General features: G+C 43.2%; 1 protein-coding gene across 1 annotated transcript in view; it reads left to right on the forward strand.

Moving 5' to 3' along the window:
• Positions 1-18,134, forward strand: part of Arhgap44 (Rho GTPase activating protein 44) — a 155,201-nt gene that overhangs the window by 120,795 nt on the left and 16,272 nt on the right. Inside the window, exons 11-16 of the mRNA XM_013013045.1 lie at positions 49-160; positions 533-614; positions 2,338-2,418; positions 5,490-5,603; positions 6,156-6,247; positions 7,871-8,051. Coding sequence (XP_012868499.1) covers positions 49-160; positions 533-614; positions 2,338-2,418; positions 5,490-5,603; positions 6,156-6,247; positions 7,871-8,051 — 662 coding nt within the window. The remainder of the gene's footprint in view (positions 1-48; positions 161-532; positions 615-2,337; positions 2,419-5,489; positions 5,604-6,155; positions 6,248-7,870; positions 8,052-18,134) is intronic.

Genomic DNA, 18,134 nt, shown 5'->3' on the forward strand with positions numbered 1-18,134 from the left:
ATCTCTCTGAGTCACATGTTTCCCACTCACCCTCTGTCCTGTTGCCAGGGCCTTTTTCGAGTAGCGCCCTCTGCTTCCAAGCTGAAGAAGCTGAAAGCTGCGCTGGACTGCTGTGTGGTGGATGTGCAGGAGTACTCAGCAGACCCCCATGCCATCGCAGGTGGGTGCCCCCAGCCTCTTAGCAAGGGCTTGATGGGAAAGGGGTGATCATGGACAATGCCAGGACACGTGAACCAATGGCTTCCTGATGTGCTCCTGCTGTGTGGCCTGAGGACCCAGTTCCAGGCCTGATTGTTCTAGCCCCTTGAAGGAAGGTCATTCTGGTGTTCCCAGAGAACATGGGGTGATGTGAGAAATAAGCAGAGGCCAGGTAGTATTCAGCCTAGGTCCCCACAATCCCATTCCCATTCATATGGGAGCTGTCATCTGATCTGGTCTTGCTCAGGGAGCCCCTCTTCATGTGCAACCCACATGCCCCTGATGTCTCTGCCATGTCACAATGTCTCATGATCCATACCGTATTTGTGCCTAGGAGCTTTGAAATCTTACCTCCGAGAGTTGCCAGAACCTCTCATGACCTTTGAACTCTATGATGAGTGGATCCAAGCCTCCAAGTGAGTACCTTGTGAGCCGGTAAAATTACAGATGAAAACTGGTCATCCCTTGGTAGCTGTGGACCTTAGTTCAGATTCCTTAAACAAAATGGCATAGTATTTGAATGGAACCTACACATGTCCTTTTGTGTACCTTGAATAATCTCCACATTACTTGTAATACCTAATACAAAAGCAAATAATTCCTATATGCTGTTGGATAGGGATTCATGGCAAGGAAGAGGACCTGTCCATGTTCAATACAGATGCAACTGTGGGGCTAATGACACAAGGACCAATTTTATATTCGTTGAAAACATGGAAGGGTAACGGCTCTCTTCTCTGACTCCATCGTGCAGAAATGTCTGTACGTGCCCCAAAAGAAACATGTATAAGAGTATTGACTGCAGAATTATTTTGGGGTAGCAAAATTTGCTGAAGAGTTTTTGAGCCCCAAACTAAACTGTTGTGCATCTTCACTGGCACACAGTTTGAGGAGATGAAAAAGTAAGTGGAGCCATTCAGGCTAATATATGAAGACAGGAGGTGAAATTAAGCAAGTTAATGAGGACACATAGGAGACAATTTAATACAATTTAAAAAAATTGTATTGAAAAGAAAAATAAGCACACACAAAGCACAAGAGGAATTTAGGAGTAGCCCTATATATGTGCACAAAAGAAGGCTTTGGAAGGGCTCACTCAGGCCATAGTAATGATTCTTCTAAAAAGGAAGAGCACAGCAAGAGAGTGAGGATAGGTCTTTAGTCTTATCTATGATCATAAAGAGTATGTTTGCACAGCTAATTAATAACACAAAGGCATAGCATAGACAGTGTGCACTGTCTGTCCCCTTTGTTCCCTCAGAAGGGACCAGTCAGGAGCAAAGCCCACGAGCACACTGGATTGGGAGTGATGGGGAAGCAGGAGAGCAGGCAGCTAGTGCAAGGCCTGCAGGTCAAGCCCCCACCAGGCCACATACTGTGGTTGCTAAGCCTGGTTTTTCTATGTGGTTCCTAGTTTGTGCATGCATTAGGAGGGTTTTACCTGTTCTCTTTGGCCAATGGTAAGAGTTATCTTAAGTGAACTACCGCTTCAAGGACGATCTGTGGCCATGTCCACTGAGGAAAGAATACTGAGGCAGGAGAGTTGGTACCAGAGCCAGGATGGTGGATACCAGGGTAGACATCATCTAGGCAAGAGAGGAAGGAGGTAGAAGAATATCGATGAGAGCAGGTGCAATTCTAGTTGTCCTTTTCCACATCACTGGGGTTGACAGGGATGCACCACCACATCCAACCATTGGGATGGAGTCTCCCAAACTCTTTATGCCTGAGCTGGCATTGAACCATAATCTTCCAGTCTCCACCTCCCAAGAAGCTAGGATTACAAAGCAAATTTCATTAAAATAACATAGGACACAGGGAATAACTCAAGTAGTATACCCCTTGCCTGACAAGCTCAAGACCATGAGTTCAAACCCAAGTACCGCGCGTGTGTGCACTCACGTACACCCCCCACCATGATTTCAGAACATTTATTTCAATAACAGAAAAATACATAATGTAAATTCAAAAAGAAAAGAAACTGGACAAGACAGAAGCAGAATGGAAAAATGGAAACATTTTTCATATTAATAGCTTGCTTACTAATAGTAGTTGGCTCTTAAATATGATGACTAGTTAGTATAATTGATGATGAGACTGATTGATATCCAACCAAAGGCTTTTTCTACCCCTTCCCAGTATCCAGGACCAGGACAAGAGGCTCCAGGCTCTGTGGAATGCTTGTGAGAAACTACCCAAGGCCAATCACAACAACATCCGGTAAGTGGATAATGGGCACATGTAGACTGGGCTTATTCAAGATATACAGACTTGCAGGGTATCGGTGGCTCACACTGGCAGTCCTAGCTACTCAGGATGCAGAGATTTGAGATTTGATGCCAGGCAGGAGAAGAAAGTTCATAAGACTCTTATCTCCAACTAACCAGCAAATTGTCAGAAGTAGGACAGTGGCTTAAATGGTAGAGCTCTGTCCTTGAGCCAAAAAGCTAAAGGACAGTGTCCAGGCCCTAAGTTCAAGCCCTAGAACTAGCACACACACACATATACGTATGTGTATATACATATGTATGCACTAGTCCTGGAGCTTGTGTATAAATCCATATCCATATATACATGTATACCTATATGTATGTATATATGTATGTATGTATGTATATACACATAAACACATTTTTCTGGGTAAAGCTAAACAGAAGTCATGGACATGATTACGCACAGCATGTGGTAGTATCTAAGCAACTGTGAACATGCCTGTTCTCTTTTAAGCTTAAGGAGCTGTAAGGTAATGCAATGACAGCATTTTACAAATAAGAAGAGACTGCCATATGACACTGGAGGCTTGCTAACTAGACATTGACGAATTCAGGAAGTTCTTTGATTTGCAAGGAGCAAAGAGTAATCTAAGTTCTATTAAAATATTGGAAATGCTGGGTGCCTATGGCTTACACCTATAATACTGGCTACTCAGGAGGCTGAGATCTGAGAGGTAGGTTCAAAGCTAGCCTGGGCAGGAAAGTCTGTGAGGCTCATCTCCAATTGACCACCGAAAAGCTTACAATGGGAGTGTGCCTCAAGTAGTAGCTCACTAGCCTTGAGCAGAAAAAAGCCAAGTGAGAGCATGAGGCCCTGAGTTCAAGTTCTAATATGGGCAAAAATGAAGGGGGGAGGAGGAAAATAGGGACAGAAAGGGAGGGAGGAGAAATACATTGGGAATTTATGACAGGAGTGGCTCCTGGACATGTGGGAGATGTTGACCAAAGACTGGGGGCTGGAGGAGTTTGTCCTTGAACTAGTCACAATCTCCAACCTTCATGGTTCATGAGACACAGCTGTTTTCCATCTCTGTCTCTCATTTTTCTTGCTGTTACCTCTGCTGAAGATCTCTCCCTACTCCTGGCTTCAGCACCTCACGCTCTCTGCTTCCTCCTCTTCCCACTGTCTTTCCCACACTCCTCCTAGCCCTTCTGTCTCTCCTCCCTGCTTCTGATGAACAGACTTTCAGCTTCAGCTCCTGTTGCCATCTGCTTGATTACTTGTGTCCCTTTTCAAAATCCCAAGAGCAATTCTTCAAAAAATTAAACCTAGAATTTCCATATGATCCAGCAGCTGCACTTCTGAGCTTATACCCAAAAGAATCGAAAGCAGAGCCTTCATATTTACACACCCACATTCATGGCAGCATGATTCACCATAGCCCAGAGTAGACATCACCCAAGGGTCTTCCAATAGCAGACAATGGAGAAATACAGTGGGGCAAAGACATACAAGAGGATGTGAAATTGTGATTCTTGCTGCAACATGGATGAACTATGTGGACTTGCTGCTGAATGAAAGATATCAAATGAAAGGGCAAAGGCTTGAGATTCCACTTACATGTAGTACTTAGAACAGTCAGATTTGTGGAAATGGAAGTGGAATGGTGGTTGCTGGAAGTTTAGCAGGTACAGTTTTTGTCTTTTCCATTTTTATATTTAAATTTTATATTTTCAATCCCATGAGTAAACATCAAGTCGCTACAACTCATTGAATATTGGTGACCACAGCTCAGCTCAAGGACACTGGTCATTGCATGGGTTGATTTCTTTCCAGTGTTTCACATTCTGGTGCAGTTCTGTGCGGCTCTTGGAGGTTGAGACCTGGTCAAGAGAAGCCATGGGTGGAATTGGCACTGTGGCAACATAGTGACTACTTGGTGGGAACCCATGTCGAGTCATCTTTCTGAGGGGCTGACAGAAGGGAATAAAGAAACCCTCCAAGGAAGTTGCTTCATTGTGGCCAAGCAAAGTGAGGTTAAGACCACACATCCTTAGTAATAAAGTTCAGGAGACATGACCTCAGGGTCTTTTTTAAATTCTTGGCAGGACCTGGCTGTTTTTCAGTGTGCCTGAGCTGTATTTGAGTGCTTTATTGTGCCTAGTTTCTTAATGGATTGATTGAAGTGCAATTCATATACCCCCAGGCCTTATTTAGAGCAAACCTCAAATTTACAAAGTTATACAATTGTTAGCACTGATTGTAGAGTGTTTTCATTATTCCAAAAGGAAAACCAGCTCCCATTACCAGTCAAGCTTCATACTGCCCCCCAGACCCACATATAAACATAAACATACAATACAGCTTCTGGAATCTATTAATCTACTTTATGGCTCTGTAGACTTAACTATCCTGGATATTTTGTGTAAATGGACTAATACAATCTATGACCTTTTGTATCTGGCTTCTTTCACTTATGTAATGTCTCCATGGTTCATCCATGTGTTAAGGGGTTATCATTTCTTCATTCCTTTTTAAGACTGCATAATAGTCCATATTTATTCATTCACCCTTTGATGGACATTTACCCATTTTGGAGCTATTATGCTGCTATGTTGTTCACTCTGAATTTTTATGTGAGCGTATTCCTCTTGAGTATAGCCCTTGGGGCAGAATTACTAGTCCACTTGCTATCTGTGTTTATCATTTGATTCATTGGACCTTTCCAGAAAGCCTGTCTGAAGGTAATTCCAGAAGCCACACTCTTAGCATGTCAGTGTTTCTGCTGATGACAGACACTTTGACTGCACAAGGGGCGAATGATAGGTTTTGACACACGGAAAGGCAAAGACTTTTCTGGCTGTCATTGAAGCAGATGTTAACAGCTAATGGAGTTGAGTTCTGAGTCTGTCTGCTTTTTGAAAAGAACACAAACTTCCCATTTCCTGACACTTGTTCTATATACAGCTCATTGTTGGTGGTGGCATTTGCCATGTGAGAGAAGTTTCCCTGTAGGTCTGGGGGAGTGTGGCTGGTGCTGAGCCTGGGGAAACCTGGCCTTTCTCATTTCCTTTCAGATACTTGATCAAATTTTTATCCAAGCTGTCCGAGTATCAAGATGTAAATAAGATGACTCCCAGCAACATGGCCATTGTCTTAGGACCCAATCTCCTGTGGCCACAAGCGGAGGGGTAAGTACTGGGAAGAGAGGCTCTGGGGGAGCAGCACAAGGTGGACCCTGAAGCATCAACAGCCTCAGTGAGTTTTCAGATCCTAGTTTGATCCACAAGGTAGACTTTTGTAAGCTCAGGAGAAGTTACACCCTCTAGAGTACTCTCGTTGATAGTCTCTGAGTCAGTCTCAGAGGTTCAGAGTCCTCTCTGAGCCAATCTACATCAGCATCAGGATAAGAAGAAGGAGAGCCAGGGGCATGATGGCGGTAGGCCAGGCAGGCTGTGCTTCATAGCACCTAGCTTCAGAGTTGGAAAAAGATGAGCTTGGCAAGCGGTAATAGCCACATCCTAACATGTTAGAAGTACATTCGTGGGGACAGTTCGTTTGCCCTGGAAGGTCCCCTTTCAGCAAGACAAAGTGTTTTTATGGAGAGAAATCCAGCTCACAAATCTGGGCCTGTACAGTTCCAGACCAGGGATCCTTCCTGGGCTCAGTGACCAAAGGGCTGTGAATGTCTTGTCCTGCATGGGTTGGTGACCCCGCTGCCTTCTCTGCCTTCCTGCTTGCAGGAACATCACTGAGATGATGACCACGGTTTCACTGCAGATTGTGGGGATCATAGAGCCCATCATCCAACATGCAGACTGGTTCTTCCCTGGAGGTATGTTGTGCCATCCAGATAGGGAGACAGAGGTGGGGAGCAGGAAGAACACTGTGAGTTCAGAGCCTTTGAAATCAAGTACTGCCAGGCCAGGATTTTGTAGGCTTTGTTTTCAATCTGTCTCTGCACATATATGCACTACAAATGCATCCAGTAGACTTGTGGTAGCCTGTTGTATTCTTATTTCTACCCCCAAAGAAATTATGACATGAAGGTATCTACTGCCTGTGAAAATCAGCTCCGTAGATGCTGCGGGTCTTACCTCCATCCAGGGTTTCTTTATGTCTATAAATCAATAGAGAGCTGGTGCAGAAATGATTTGCTGTTCCTCAAACTTTTTCTTTTAGAGATGTCAAGGGAGGTAGATGAAGTCTTTATTCAGAACTCAGACATCACCTGGATGTTGCCCTTTTGCTGCCCAAAGTGGGGTTATTTGAGTTGCCTCTCAGCATGTAAAAGTGGGAATCAGAGCCAATGAGATGCTTTTTTTCCCCTGGTTCCAAATGAGACTTTCAAGGCAAGGACACATCATTGCTTCAATGAGTATATATTTCTCAGTGGTAACAATTTCAAAGACATGGCAGTTGTTACATTAAATGTAGTGTTTGATTAAGAATATTGATACTGGTGGTTTATCACCATTTTATTACTGTTGGCTTACATCTGTAACCCTAGATACTGGGGAGGTTGAGATCTGAGGATTTCAGTTCAAAGCCCTCAATGTAGGTGAGTTAATGCATTAGCATTGTAGACAGACAGCTGTGCAGAATGTATCTATCTCCTCTATTAGGGAAGGGCAAAGATAGATAGATAGATAGATAGATAGATAGATAGATAGATAGATAGATATGAGAGCCAGCATACACTTCAATGGAATCTCTTTAGATTTACAGTAAGACAGTGTTACTATTCATAATTAATAATATTGAATCTTACTTTACTTTCTCAATTAGCTCCATTGGCTAGGATTTCAATAGCTGCAGTTATTGAATAGCTATTGAATAGCAGGTTTTTTCCTGACTTGGTTAGCACTCCTCAGGAACTGCTGCCTAAAGCATGAAGGTTGAAGAAGATGCTTGCTTTAGAAAAACCTTCTTTTCTGACAGTATCTCTCTGTTCCTGTTGTGTTATTATTGTTGTTTTGTAATACTGGGCATTGAACTCGAGGCCTCATGCTCACTAGGTAATCACGCTACCACTTGAGCCCCCAGTCCTTTTGCTTTTAGTTTGGTTTTTAGAGGGAGTCTCATTAACATTCCCTTTTTGGCCTTGGATGGTGATCTTCCTACTTCCCCCTCCCAAGTAACTGGGATTCTTGCTGACTTTGCCAAGGCTGGAGTCAAGCCACAATCCTCCTATTCCTTTCCCCCAAGACCCTAGAATTACAGATGTGAGCTACCATGACTGGCTCCATCCATTCCTGTTTTGTTTGTTTGTTTGTAAATCACAAATAGACATTGCTTTGTGGCACATCAGTCTATATAATCTGTTGTGTGCTCTAGTCTCTTAGTATGGTGAATTATACGCTTAAGTAATATCATGGGCAGGGGCAGGGGGCGTGATAAGAGGAGTCCTTTTCCTGTCCAGGAAGTCTGTAGCATATAGCTTCTTTCTTCCCTGCAGAGATAGAGTTCAACATTACAGGCAACTATGGGAGTCCGGTCCACATGAACCATAATGCCAACTACAGCTCCATGCCCTCCCCAGACATGGACCCTGCCGACCGGCGCCAGCCCGAGCAGGCCCGCCGGCCCCTCAGTGTCGCCACGGATAACATGATGCTGGAATTTTACAAAAAGGATGGGTATGAGCCAGTGTCTCTTTTTTAACACTGGGGACTGGGAAAGTTGGAAGGGCTGGGTAAGGAAGGGTGAGACTTAAGGAAACCAAGATTGACTTGAAGGATGTGCTTACCATTGGCAAGTTAGTGACTTGTAGCAAACAAACTACAAATCATTCTTTTGAAACTGAAGTTTGAAGTTTGCTCACTTGGCTGGTGCTCTACCACTTGAGCCAGACCTCCAGCCCCGCTTTTTTCTGGTTAATATAGAGATGGAGTCTAGCAAGCATTTCTTTTCAGGCATAAGTCATCAGTGCCTAGCTTGTGTCCTTATTCTTGATCTTGACTGGGATCAGCTTCTGGCTTGATTCCCTTTGGCAACAGCCTTCTTAGCTGACATGATGATGGTCAGTATCAATCAGTTATCATCAAAAGAAATAAAAGTGGGTCAGTTAGAGAAATTGAAAACCTGTATAAGCACTTTATTTTGATGAAATGTTTAAATGTGGAGCTGAGGGTGTAGCCCATTTGTAGAACATGTGTTGGGCATGAACTAGGGCCTGAGTTCAGTCCGTAGTAACAAAAAACTAGAATAAGCAAAAATGTGAAGGAAGAGGAGGAGGAAGAGGAGGAGGTGGAAAAAGGAGGAGGAGGAAGGAGAAGATGATGACAATGAAAGAAAGAAAGAGCCCTGCCAAAACCAAAATACATAAATATGTATCCATTCCTGACCCTTTAGTGGCTTTACTCTGTAGATTCTGCAGAAGTGTGCATGCATAGAGAATAGTTGTAATGCACAGTTTAACATTCCCACCTCCCACCTCTGTTAAGACAGAGGAAAAAAATCTAAATTCGACTCTAGTCCTTTTGTCAAACTTTCCTGAGTTTTCAAGATGTTTTTCCTTTTGTATTTCCCCCTAATCTTTGATGCAGTTCTAAGAAACTCTTAAGTACATCCAATTCAGTATGTGAGTGTGTATAAGAACAACCATCTCTGCAGTGGTTAAATCAGGGCACATAATATTTAACTACAACAAAGGAAATTGCCTTGGAGGAGATAAACAGGTTTCCTATTGCACTATAATGAGTTGTGGTGAGTACCATGTTAGCTGTGGCAGCCAACACTGAACCAATCAGAGCCTGGCTAGCTGGCAGCACCATTTGGGTTGCCTGGGTAGAGCAAGTCAGTTAAGTAAACGGTGGTTAGGACTTAGGAATCACAAGCATAGCTTGTGCTTTGTGTTTGTCATCCTTTCTGCTTAGAAGGCTGAGATCTAAGGATTGTGCTTCAAATCCAGATCTGTGAGACTGTTTTCTCCAATAAAGCTGAGGGAAACAAAAAGTGGAATTGTTGGGCTGGGAAGGTGGCTCAGTGGTTGAGCGCTTGCCTTGCATGCCTGAGGCCCTGGGTTCGATTCCTCTGCACCACATAAGCAAAAAGAAAAAAGCCAGAAGTGGCACTGTGGCTCAAGTGGTAGAGCACTAGCCTTGAGCTGAAAAGCTGAGGGACAGTGCCCAGGCCCAGAGTTTAGGCCCCACAACTGGACCCAAAAAAAAAAAAAAGTGGAACTGTGGCTCAAGTGATCAAGCACCAGTCTTAAGCAAAAAGCTAAGGCATAGCATGAATTCAAGCCCCAGTACCTACGCATGTGCGTGTGTGTGTGTGTGTGTTTTTAAAATTTTAAAATCATAGGTATTAAGTAAAATTTCACAACCACACCTTCAAGGTAGATGGAAGATTAAAACTCTGAGTGAAAAAAAAAAAACTTGTAGAATAGGAAATGTGGTGGCTACAACTTTCTCCTTTCATGAGGAACTAACCAGAAGGGCCTCTTTGAAAGGCAGTAGTCTAAAGGGCTTTGGAGGGACCAGAGTCTTAGCTTTATTCCTGTTTCTGAATGAGAGGTGGCATTGGAGGCTGGAGTTGTTAGAAGAGCCCTAAGTCTGTGTACTGTGACAAGAAGTTGGGGGATACTGTATGTCCAGTGTCTATACATCTTTCCTCACTAATCAACACATGTAAGATTGTGTGTGTGTGTGTGTGTGTGTATGTGTGTGTGTGTGTGTATGTGTGTTGCCATTGTTTGGTGTTATCTTTCCCCACTAGGGATAGATAAAATGGAAATTCTTAGAATATTCAAGTAAGAAAGGGAAGTTTTCTTAATCTATAAGAAGGAACTAGATTACAATGTATGAGAGAGAACTTAGAGGTGTGCTGGAATTCGTTTTGGAATGTCATTGGGAGTAGTAACTCAGTTCTTTTGGGGGCATCTGTCTAGCTAAGAGTACAATGGAAAATGCAAGCTTTATTGCCTTGTTCAGTCTGGGAGAATGCCTTATATTCTGCTCCGAGTTCTTTCACATCAGTGTGTTCCCCTCTATCCTCCAGTCTGATTCCCAGGGCCCCCATACCCCCTGAGAGAAAGTAATCCAGATAACTTTGAAGAAGACATCCACAGAACAACCATTGAAGTATTCAAAATCTACAGGTTCCTACGAGTGTGCAGCAAATGCAAAAACCTGAGCAGTATTACTTTCAGTAGATGCCCCATCTCCAATTAAATATCCAGGACCAAACATGAGATGATGTCTATAACCCAGTCTGCATCAGTTGTCCCTGAGGGGATCCCTCAGCTTAGTAAAATGTCACTGAGTTACTGCACAGGATGATATTTTCAGACAAACTCCAAGGTCCTCTCTAGTTGGCTCTCTTCTCTGCCCCTCTCAGAACCTAAGTCATATTGCTAGAGAACATTTTGAGTACTGGTATGATTCCTTGTGAAAGAGAACCTATGATATGTAGTTTAAACCTAATATTCCACGTTTTAAGTCATGAACTTTCTGGCTTAGGGTAACCATCAAAGAGCTATTGTACTTGGCATTTGTATCGCATCATGTGCCACGTGATGGAGTTTGGTCAATGATTGGATGCATGTACAATGGTCCCATGAGGGCTATATCACCTCATGATTACATGGCCAGCCTAGTTCACATAAGCACTCTGAGAGGCACATGCAACAAGGACAGCAACCCTATGACACATTTCTCACAATGTGCCATCATCAAGCAGTGCACTGTGTGTATGTTGTGAGGTGCAATGAGTTTATGGTGATCGATTCTGAGCTGGGTTTTGGAGAATGAGAAACCTAAAGTTGTAGTTGTTTGGGAAGAAGAAACCATTTGCATCCACTGAGTCCCTGTCTTAGCAATATCAAGGGAATTTTTTATATTTTCCCCATTTATGAGCTTTTCAAATCTTTGAGCTACATTTTAAAGCCTTCAAACTAACCACCAAAACACTGGACAAACTTATAATTCAGGTTTGAGGGCCAGGTTAAAATAGGGAATAGAATGATTTATCAATAAAGCTGTTACTTCAGCCAGGCACTGGTGGCTCATGCCTGCAATCCTAACTACTTGGGAGGCTGAGATCATGAGGATTGTAGTTCATGACCAGTTTAGGCTGAAAATTTTCCAGTAGTGAGGTGTGGTAGTGTGTCTGTCAGCTTAGCTATGTGAGAGGCTGAAATTGGGAGGATCTCATTTACAAGAAAGTCCAGGCAGAAAAACTGCGCAAGACTTCATCTCAACAGAAGAAGCTAGAAATGATAGTATGTACCTATCATCCCAGCTGTGGTAAGAAGCAAAGAAGAGGAGGGTTATGGCCCAAGAATCCATGAATAGGAAGTGACACCTATCTCAAAAGTAATCAGCACATAACCTTGAGCAAAGAAGCTCAGGGACAGCACTCAGGCCCTAAGTTCAAGTCCTAGGACAGAAAAGAAAAAATTTTAAAAGTGAGATACTGGTGGTTCACATCTCTAGCCCTAGCTATTGAGTAGGCTGATATCTGAGGATTGCAGTTTGAAGCCAGCCCAGGCAGGAAAGTCCATGAGATTCTTATCTCCAATTAACCACCAGAAAACCAGAAGTGGCACTGTAGCTCAAAGTGGTAGAGCACTAGCATTGAGCAAAAAAGTTCAGGGACAGCACAGCACCCAGGCCCTGAATTCAAGCCCAACAACTGACAACAAAAGAAAAGAAAATGGATGCACATGTCTACCAGCTGAGCAACTCCAAGGACTGACCACAATTACCAGAAGCTAAAGGAGAGGCGTGAAACAGATTCTCACTCTGCTTCCACAACAAACTTCTGAGATCTTGACTTCAGACTTCTGATTACTTGAACTGCAAAAGAATAAGTGTGTTGTTTAAGCTATCCATCGGGACCCTTCTGGGAAACCAGCCACATGATCAGAGATTTGGAACTTTCTGTCCACTCTCCACTTACAAAGAAGCTGAAGATTGAATTAATCATCCATGGCCAGTGATGAAAGCAGTCATGCCTGTGTAATGAAGTATTTATAGAAAATAATACTGGAGGGCTGGAGTTGTATCTTGCCTAGCAGCTCAAGGCACTGAGTTCAAAACCCTACAACTGTGGATATGTTGTTGAGCTTACCCATATGCCAAGAATATTGCCAACTCCAACTCTATAGGGACAGAAGCTCCTATCCCAAACTTTATCCTATGTATCTCATCAGCTGATTATTCATGTATGTCCTTTGAAGTATTCTTTGTAATAAGTCAGCAATAGTAAGAAGAAAAACAATAACCAGCACGAAAAGAAGCGGAAGTGTGGCTCAATAGCAAAGTGCCAGCCTAGCAAGTGAAAGGCCCTGAGTCCAAACTCCAGTAACCCTTCCCCTTTCCTCCCAAAAGAGTGAAAAACATTGGATCACATAAACCAGATAAAATTTGAGAGAAATGACAAGTTCGCCATCATCCAAATGTGTTTCCAACTTAGATGTCATTGAAAGTAGTTTACTTCCCTCACAGTTTTGGTGCTGATGCCTCTCTGATTCATAAAAGCACAGGGAGCTGAGCTTCCTTAGCAAATTCAGGAGCTCACCTACACATTTTCTACTATCCCAAAGATAACAGGTCTATTTTAATCACCTCTGTAGAGGTGATTAAAATAGAGAACCTGAAATAAGGAAATGGCTATGGATTACCAGGAGGACCATTATAAGTGCATTATCAGCTTCACAGGCATCTTTATAGACAGGATGGAAGCTTTCCTGTAGAGATGAACAGGTGGAGCTGAGATGTCATATTCACAAGCCAAGAAGTGCCAATAACCACCAGAACTGGTAGAAGCACTGAAGAATTCTCTCCCCAGAACACCTGAAGGAAATGGAGTCCTACCAACACCTCTGTTGACCTTAGTGATAATGATTCTAGGCTTCTGGCCTCGAGAACCATAAGAGAATACATTTCTCTCATTCACCAACTTTGTGATACCTGTTACAGCAGCCACAGGAAACTAAGATCCCCGTCTACTTCTGTTGCAGTAGACACAGCCATTGTCCTCCGTTGAGCATTGGTGTCATAACCTTCCCTTTGACTTGAGTTGGCCTTATCCATTTACTTTCACTAGTAAGAATCCCAGAAGGTATCCAGGGACTTCAGAGGCTAGGTCCAGGAAAACCTTGCGGATTCTCTGGGGACACCTATCCCTGAAATTCTACTAGTATACTATAGGAAGGGTCCAAGCAACACCTGAAATTGAGGACCTGAACTGAACACTGAGCTGCTACCAGAACAATTTGATAGCTTTGTGTGTACGTCCTGGATTCATGAATCCAATTTTAAAACAACATCTTCCCAGGTCTTTTAATATAGCAACAGACTTAAGCCCACTTTTCTGAAGATGAAACATCTTGATCAAGCTTTTCAAACACTTAATGTCTTCTTTCTAAAATACCACAAGCAATTATGCTAATTCTGCAGATGGAGGATATACTGAAACTTAAAGGAACTGGCTGTTCCAGGAGACCCTGCCCCTCCTGAAGAGGAAAACCCACTGTAAGCAGGAAGGCTTGTGGAACTCCTAGCTGGTTCCCAAAAATTGGTTTGTTTTCCAATGAACTTTTTAACCAAGACCATTCTTCTTACTCTTGCCTTCTTTGTTGCCCTGATGACCTAAGTGGAAAGTGAGTCTTGGGCAATGTGTCATTCAGCTGTTACTATAGCAAAATACCTAAGGTAATCAATTCATACAGAAGAGAGCTACATTGTGGCTCACAGGGGTTTCAGTTCATTGCAACTTGACTCCATTGCCTTTGGGCCTGTGGCAGCACCGTGTGTCATGGTGGGAGTCCATGGCAGAGGAAGCTGTTAGCCTCACAGTGGCTAGCAATCAAACTAAAGAGAAACAGGATGAGCTGGGGTTGCAATGTTCAATTTCCTATGACTAGGGCCCAGCTTGTAAAGCTTCTACCATCTGCCAATAGTGCCATAGTCTGGAAATACAGCCGTCAACACATAGGCTTTTGGGAGACACTCACCTGAACTACACCAGGGATTTTAGCTGGATTCCCCTTTATTTTTCCGTTCCTAAGTCCTAGAACCATGTAAGTAGGAAGTCAGCATCCCCTGCTCTTAAACACAGCTGGACCCACCTTACTAACAGCTCCCTAGAGAACAGCCAAGGAAACCACCCATAGAAGTGGGATCCTCAGATTTGAAGTATACTTCCACTTACCTTGGCATCCCAGTGTTGATTTAGGTAATGTACACAGCAGCCTTTCAAGCTCAGTGACCCTGCTGTCCTTCAGGCTGTACTGCTGCAGGTAGACAAGTATGTAGGTTGTCCTTGCCAGACAGGTAGTAAATTGTATGTTTTGTTTTGGGTTTTTTCTTTTTGGAGACCATTGTGAGAAGATTAAGAGACCAAGAGAGCTGTTTCCATGATATTCGCTTAAAGCCTTTGATTTTGTGTTAGTCAGACCATTAACTCACCAGCACCAGAACTTTAAAGCAAAGTCTAAAACAATCTGTGGCCTCCATGTGTTAATCCTGGTTGAAGATAAAGCTTTATGATGCTGTTTCTATTCAACATATTGACTGGTTTTAGAACATACCTTTATCAATAGCAGGCAAAGGGCTTTGGGATTCATATAAAGATATACTCTAAAGTCATGTAGTTGGAAGAGCAGTGTTAGGTTATGGAAGAGCCCTCAAGTTGCTTGTAAAACTAATCTAATTTAAAAGATATAGAAATGTTCTTGGGGGAAAAAAGCAAGATTCTCAATTACCTATCTGCCTTGCTTTTTGTCCCTTTCTCTCCTTCTTTTGATGTCTTTCATCTTTCGATGTCCAGGGTCACTATTAGGAAAGGAAGAAATTAGGATGAAGACCCTATGAACTCAGTACCTCCATCTCATGTGGCTTTTGATTCACCAGTGCAGCCTCCACCAGTGTATATCACCACACACACACCTTACTTTCTTTATTTCTTTGTCCAAGAAGAATGTTTTTTTAAGTCCTATGTCCTGTAAGGACAGGACATTCTTACTCTGGAGACTTCTACAAGGTTGAGTTTCTCTTATCTGAAATATTTGGGGCCATAAGTATTTCAGATTTTAGAATATTTTCATATGCAGTTGAAATGTCTTCACTTGTATCTACTTGTGCATAGTATACACATGGCCTAGTTTTACATAGTGTACTTTTGTTTCTTTTGCAGCGTGCCACTGAGGTTGAGTGTAGAAATTTCCACTTCTGGCATCATGTCAGGGCTAAAAATGGTTTAGATTTTGGAGCCTTTTGTATATTCAGATCAAGGTTGTTAAACCTAGCCAGGTGCCAGTACCTCACGCTTGTAATCCTAGCTACTCAGGAGGCTGAGATCTGAGTATCAAACTTAGAAGCCAGTCTGGGCAGAAAATTATATAAGACTTTTTTCACCAATTAATCACCAAAAATCTGGAAGTAGAAGCCTTGAGCAAGCATACTAAGGGACAGTACCCAGGTTCTGAATTCACTCAATATTGGCACAAAAAAGGTGCTGAACCTATTGTCAGTGGTCATAGTGAAGGCTGAGGAACATATGAACAGTGTCTCATTTGTTCTTCACAACAGCCTTAAGGAAGAGAAATTGTCACTTTTAATTGATATAAAATGACCAGAGGATGGAAGTGGCGCTGTAGCTCAAGTGGTAGAGCGCTGAAGAGCTGAGGGACAGCGCCCAGGCCCAGAGTTCAAGCCCCACAACCGACAAAAAAAAGATGACCAGAGGTAACTCATCTGTTTCAGGTAGTTAGTACTTGAGAAGTCTGGTCTTGAAAAACAACATTTTCCGCTCTTAAAGCCCAGTGTGCTGTGATGAACAGAGTTGGTGAGTTAATGGTCTGACTAACACAAAATCAAAGGCTTTAAGAGAATATCATGGAAACAGCTCTCTTGGTCTCTTAATCTTCTCACAATGGTCTCCAAAAAAAAAAAACCCAAAACAAAACATACAATTTACTACCTGTCTGGCAAGTATAACCTACATACTTGTCTACCTGCAACAGTCTAGGATGCCAAGGTAAATGGAAGTATACTTCAAATCTGAGGATCCCACTTCTATGGGTGGGTTCTTTGTTGTCCTCTAGGGAGCTGTTAGTAAGGTGGGTCCAGCTGTGTTTAAGAGCAGGGGATGCTGACTTCCTACTTACATGGTTCTAGGACTTAGGAACGGGAAAATAAAGGGGAATCCAGCTAAAATCCCTGGTATAGTTCAGGTGAGTGTCTCACTCACACAAACCAGCTCCCAGATTTTCATATCCTCTCAAACAAAAATGTATACTCACTTTTCAGTTCTCCAGCTAATGCCACTGGCTTAGCTAGAAAAATCTCTTCTTAGACACACTTGGGTTTTCTGTCTATATTAGTTCATTTTCCATTGTGATTGCAAAATACCTGGGTGGGGGGGGCGGTTGGTGATCTATAAAGACAAGTTGTTTTGCTCACAGTATGAGAAGTTAAAAGGCATAGTGCCAGCAGCACAGGCTTCTTCGCTCCAGTAAGGACCCACCTGGCTGCTCCACATGCACCATTGTGTGATGGCATGTGAAAGCCATGAGAGATCACAGGGCAAGATGAGAAGCCACATGGACGTTAAGGACCTGGCTTGCTCTGTTGTAACAACTGTCTTGCAACAAGAACTAGAGTCCTAGAGAACTTCCTCAATCCCTTCTGAGGGCAGTGCTCCAAGTGACCCAGTCCAGCTCGCAGTAATCTCCACCTCTTAAAGGTGCCACCACCTCCCAGCATCTCCACACAGAGAACCAAGCTTCCAACACATTTTCCAAGGACCACAGCACCCTCTTTCACACACCCCTGCGGCCCATTAGGTTACCACTCAGGCTGTGCCACCAGTAAGTGCTTCAAGTGCATGTTAAATACTTTACTCCCTACATCTGCTATTGGTACATTCCCTTCCTGACTTGAATGAACGAGTTCAGTGGACTGAATGGATGGTATAACTGGGGCCAGAGGTTTTCGTCACTTCAGAACCTATTCTTTATTTACCTCTTTCTGACAGATGAAAAGTGTGGCTTATGAGGAATCTCACCCAAGTAGGAAGTACAGGGAGGAATACGAAGGGACAGAGCGTTTCAGACTGGAACTGAAGACTGGCTTACCCACATGAGTCCCAGCCTTGGGTGGTGACAACTCTGGTTACCCCCACCCTCGTCTCATTGGCCTAAAAGAGAAAAGGGAGAGATAGGCAATTTAAGCTTGACTCCCTGTACGCCCTGCATCCCTTACAACCTTGCTGCCAAGGAGCCAGAAGAGCCACACACTATCTCCTGGACTCTGCCTTTGCCTCCTGCTTCATGGTTTCCCAACACTTTGCTCTTTAGATAGTCTTCCTCTCTGGCTTCTCACTTTTACCTGGGTTCAACTAGAAAGGATCTAAAAACTGGTTCCTCTCAACGTTGGCATGAAGCAGAGGTTCATGGGGAATCCTGGTGGTACACTGGGCAGTTTCATAATACGTAGTTGCATTTGATATAGACATTCAGACATTTCAAGGTAGCCATTTGTTTCATGTGCTTTTCAGTTGCCACAAGCATAGCTGCTGCCTTTGTGACTGACTCATTTTGTAAAGACTTACATTAACAGTTTAAAAATGTCGGTGGACATTGGGTATATGTTCGCTGTGAACATGGCTTCCATTAAGAGCACTTGCAGCTGGCCCAGCAGATATTTCTGTGGAGCTCAGCAGCTTCTCTGAAAAGGCAGAAATACACCCTCAGCTCTTCTTGTTCACCT

The sequence above is a fragment of the Dipodomys ordii genome, unplaced genomic scaffold (assembly GCF_000151885.1).
Source record: "Dipodomys ordii isolate 6190 unplaced genomic scaffold, Dord_2.0 Scaffold19, whole genome shotgun sequence".
Lineage (NCBI taxonomy): Eukaryota > Metazoa > Chordata > Mammalia > Rodentia > Heteromyidae > Dipodomys > Dipodomys ordii.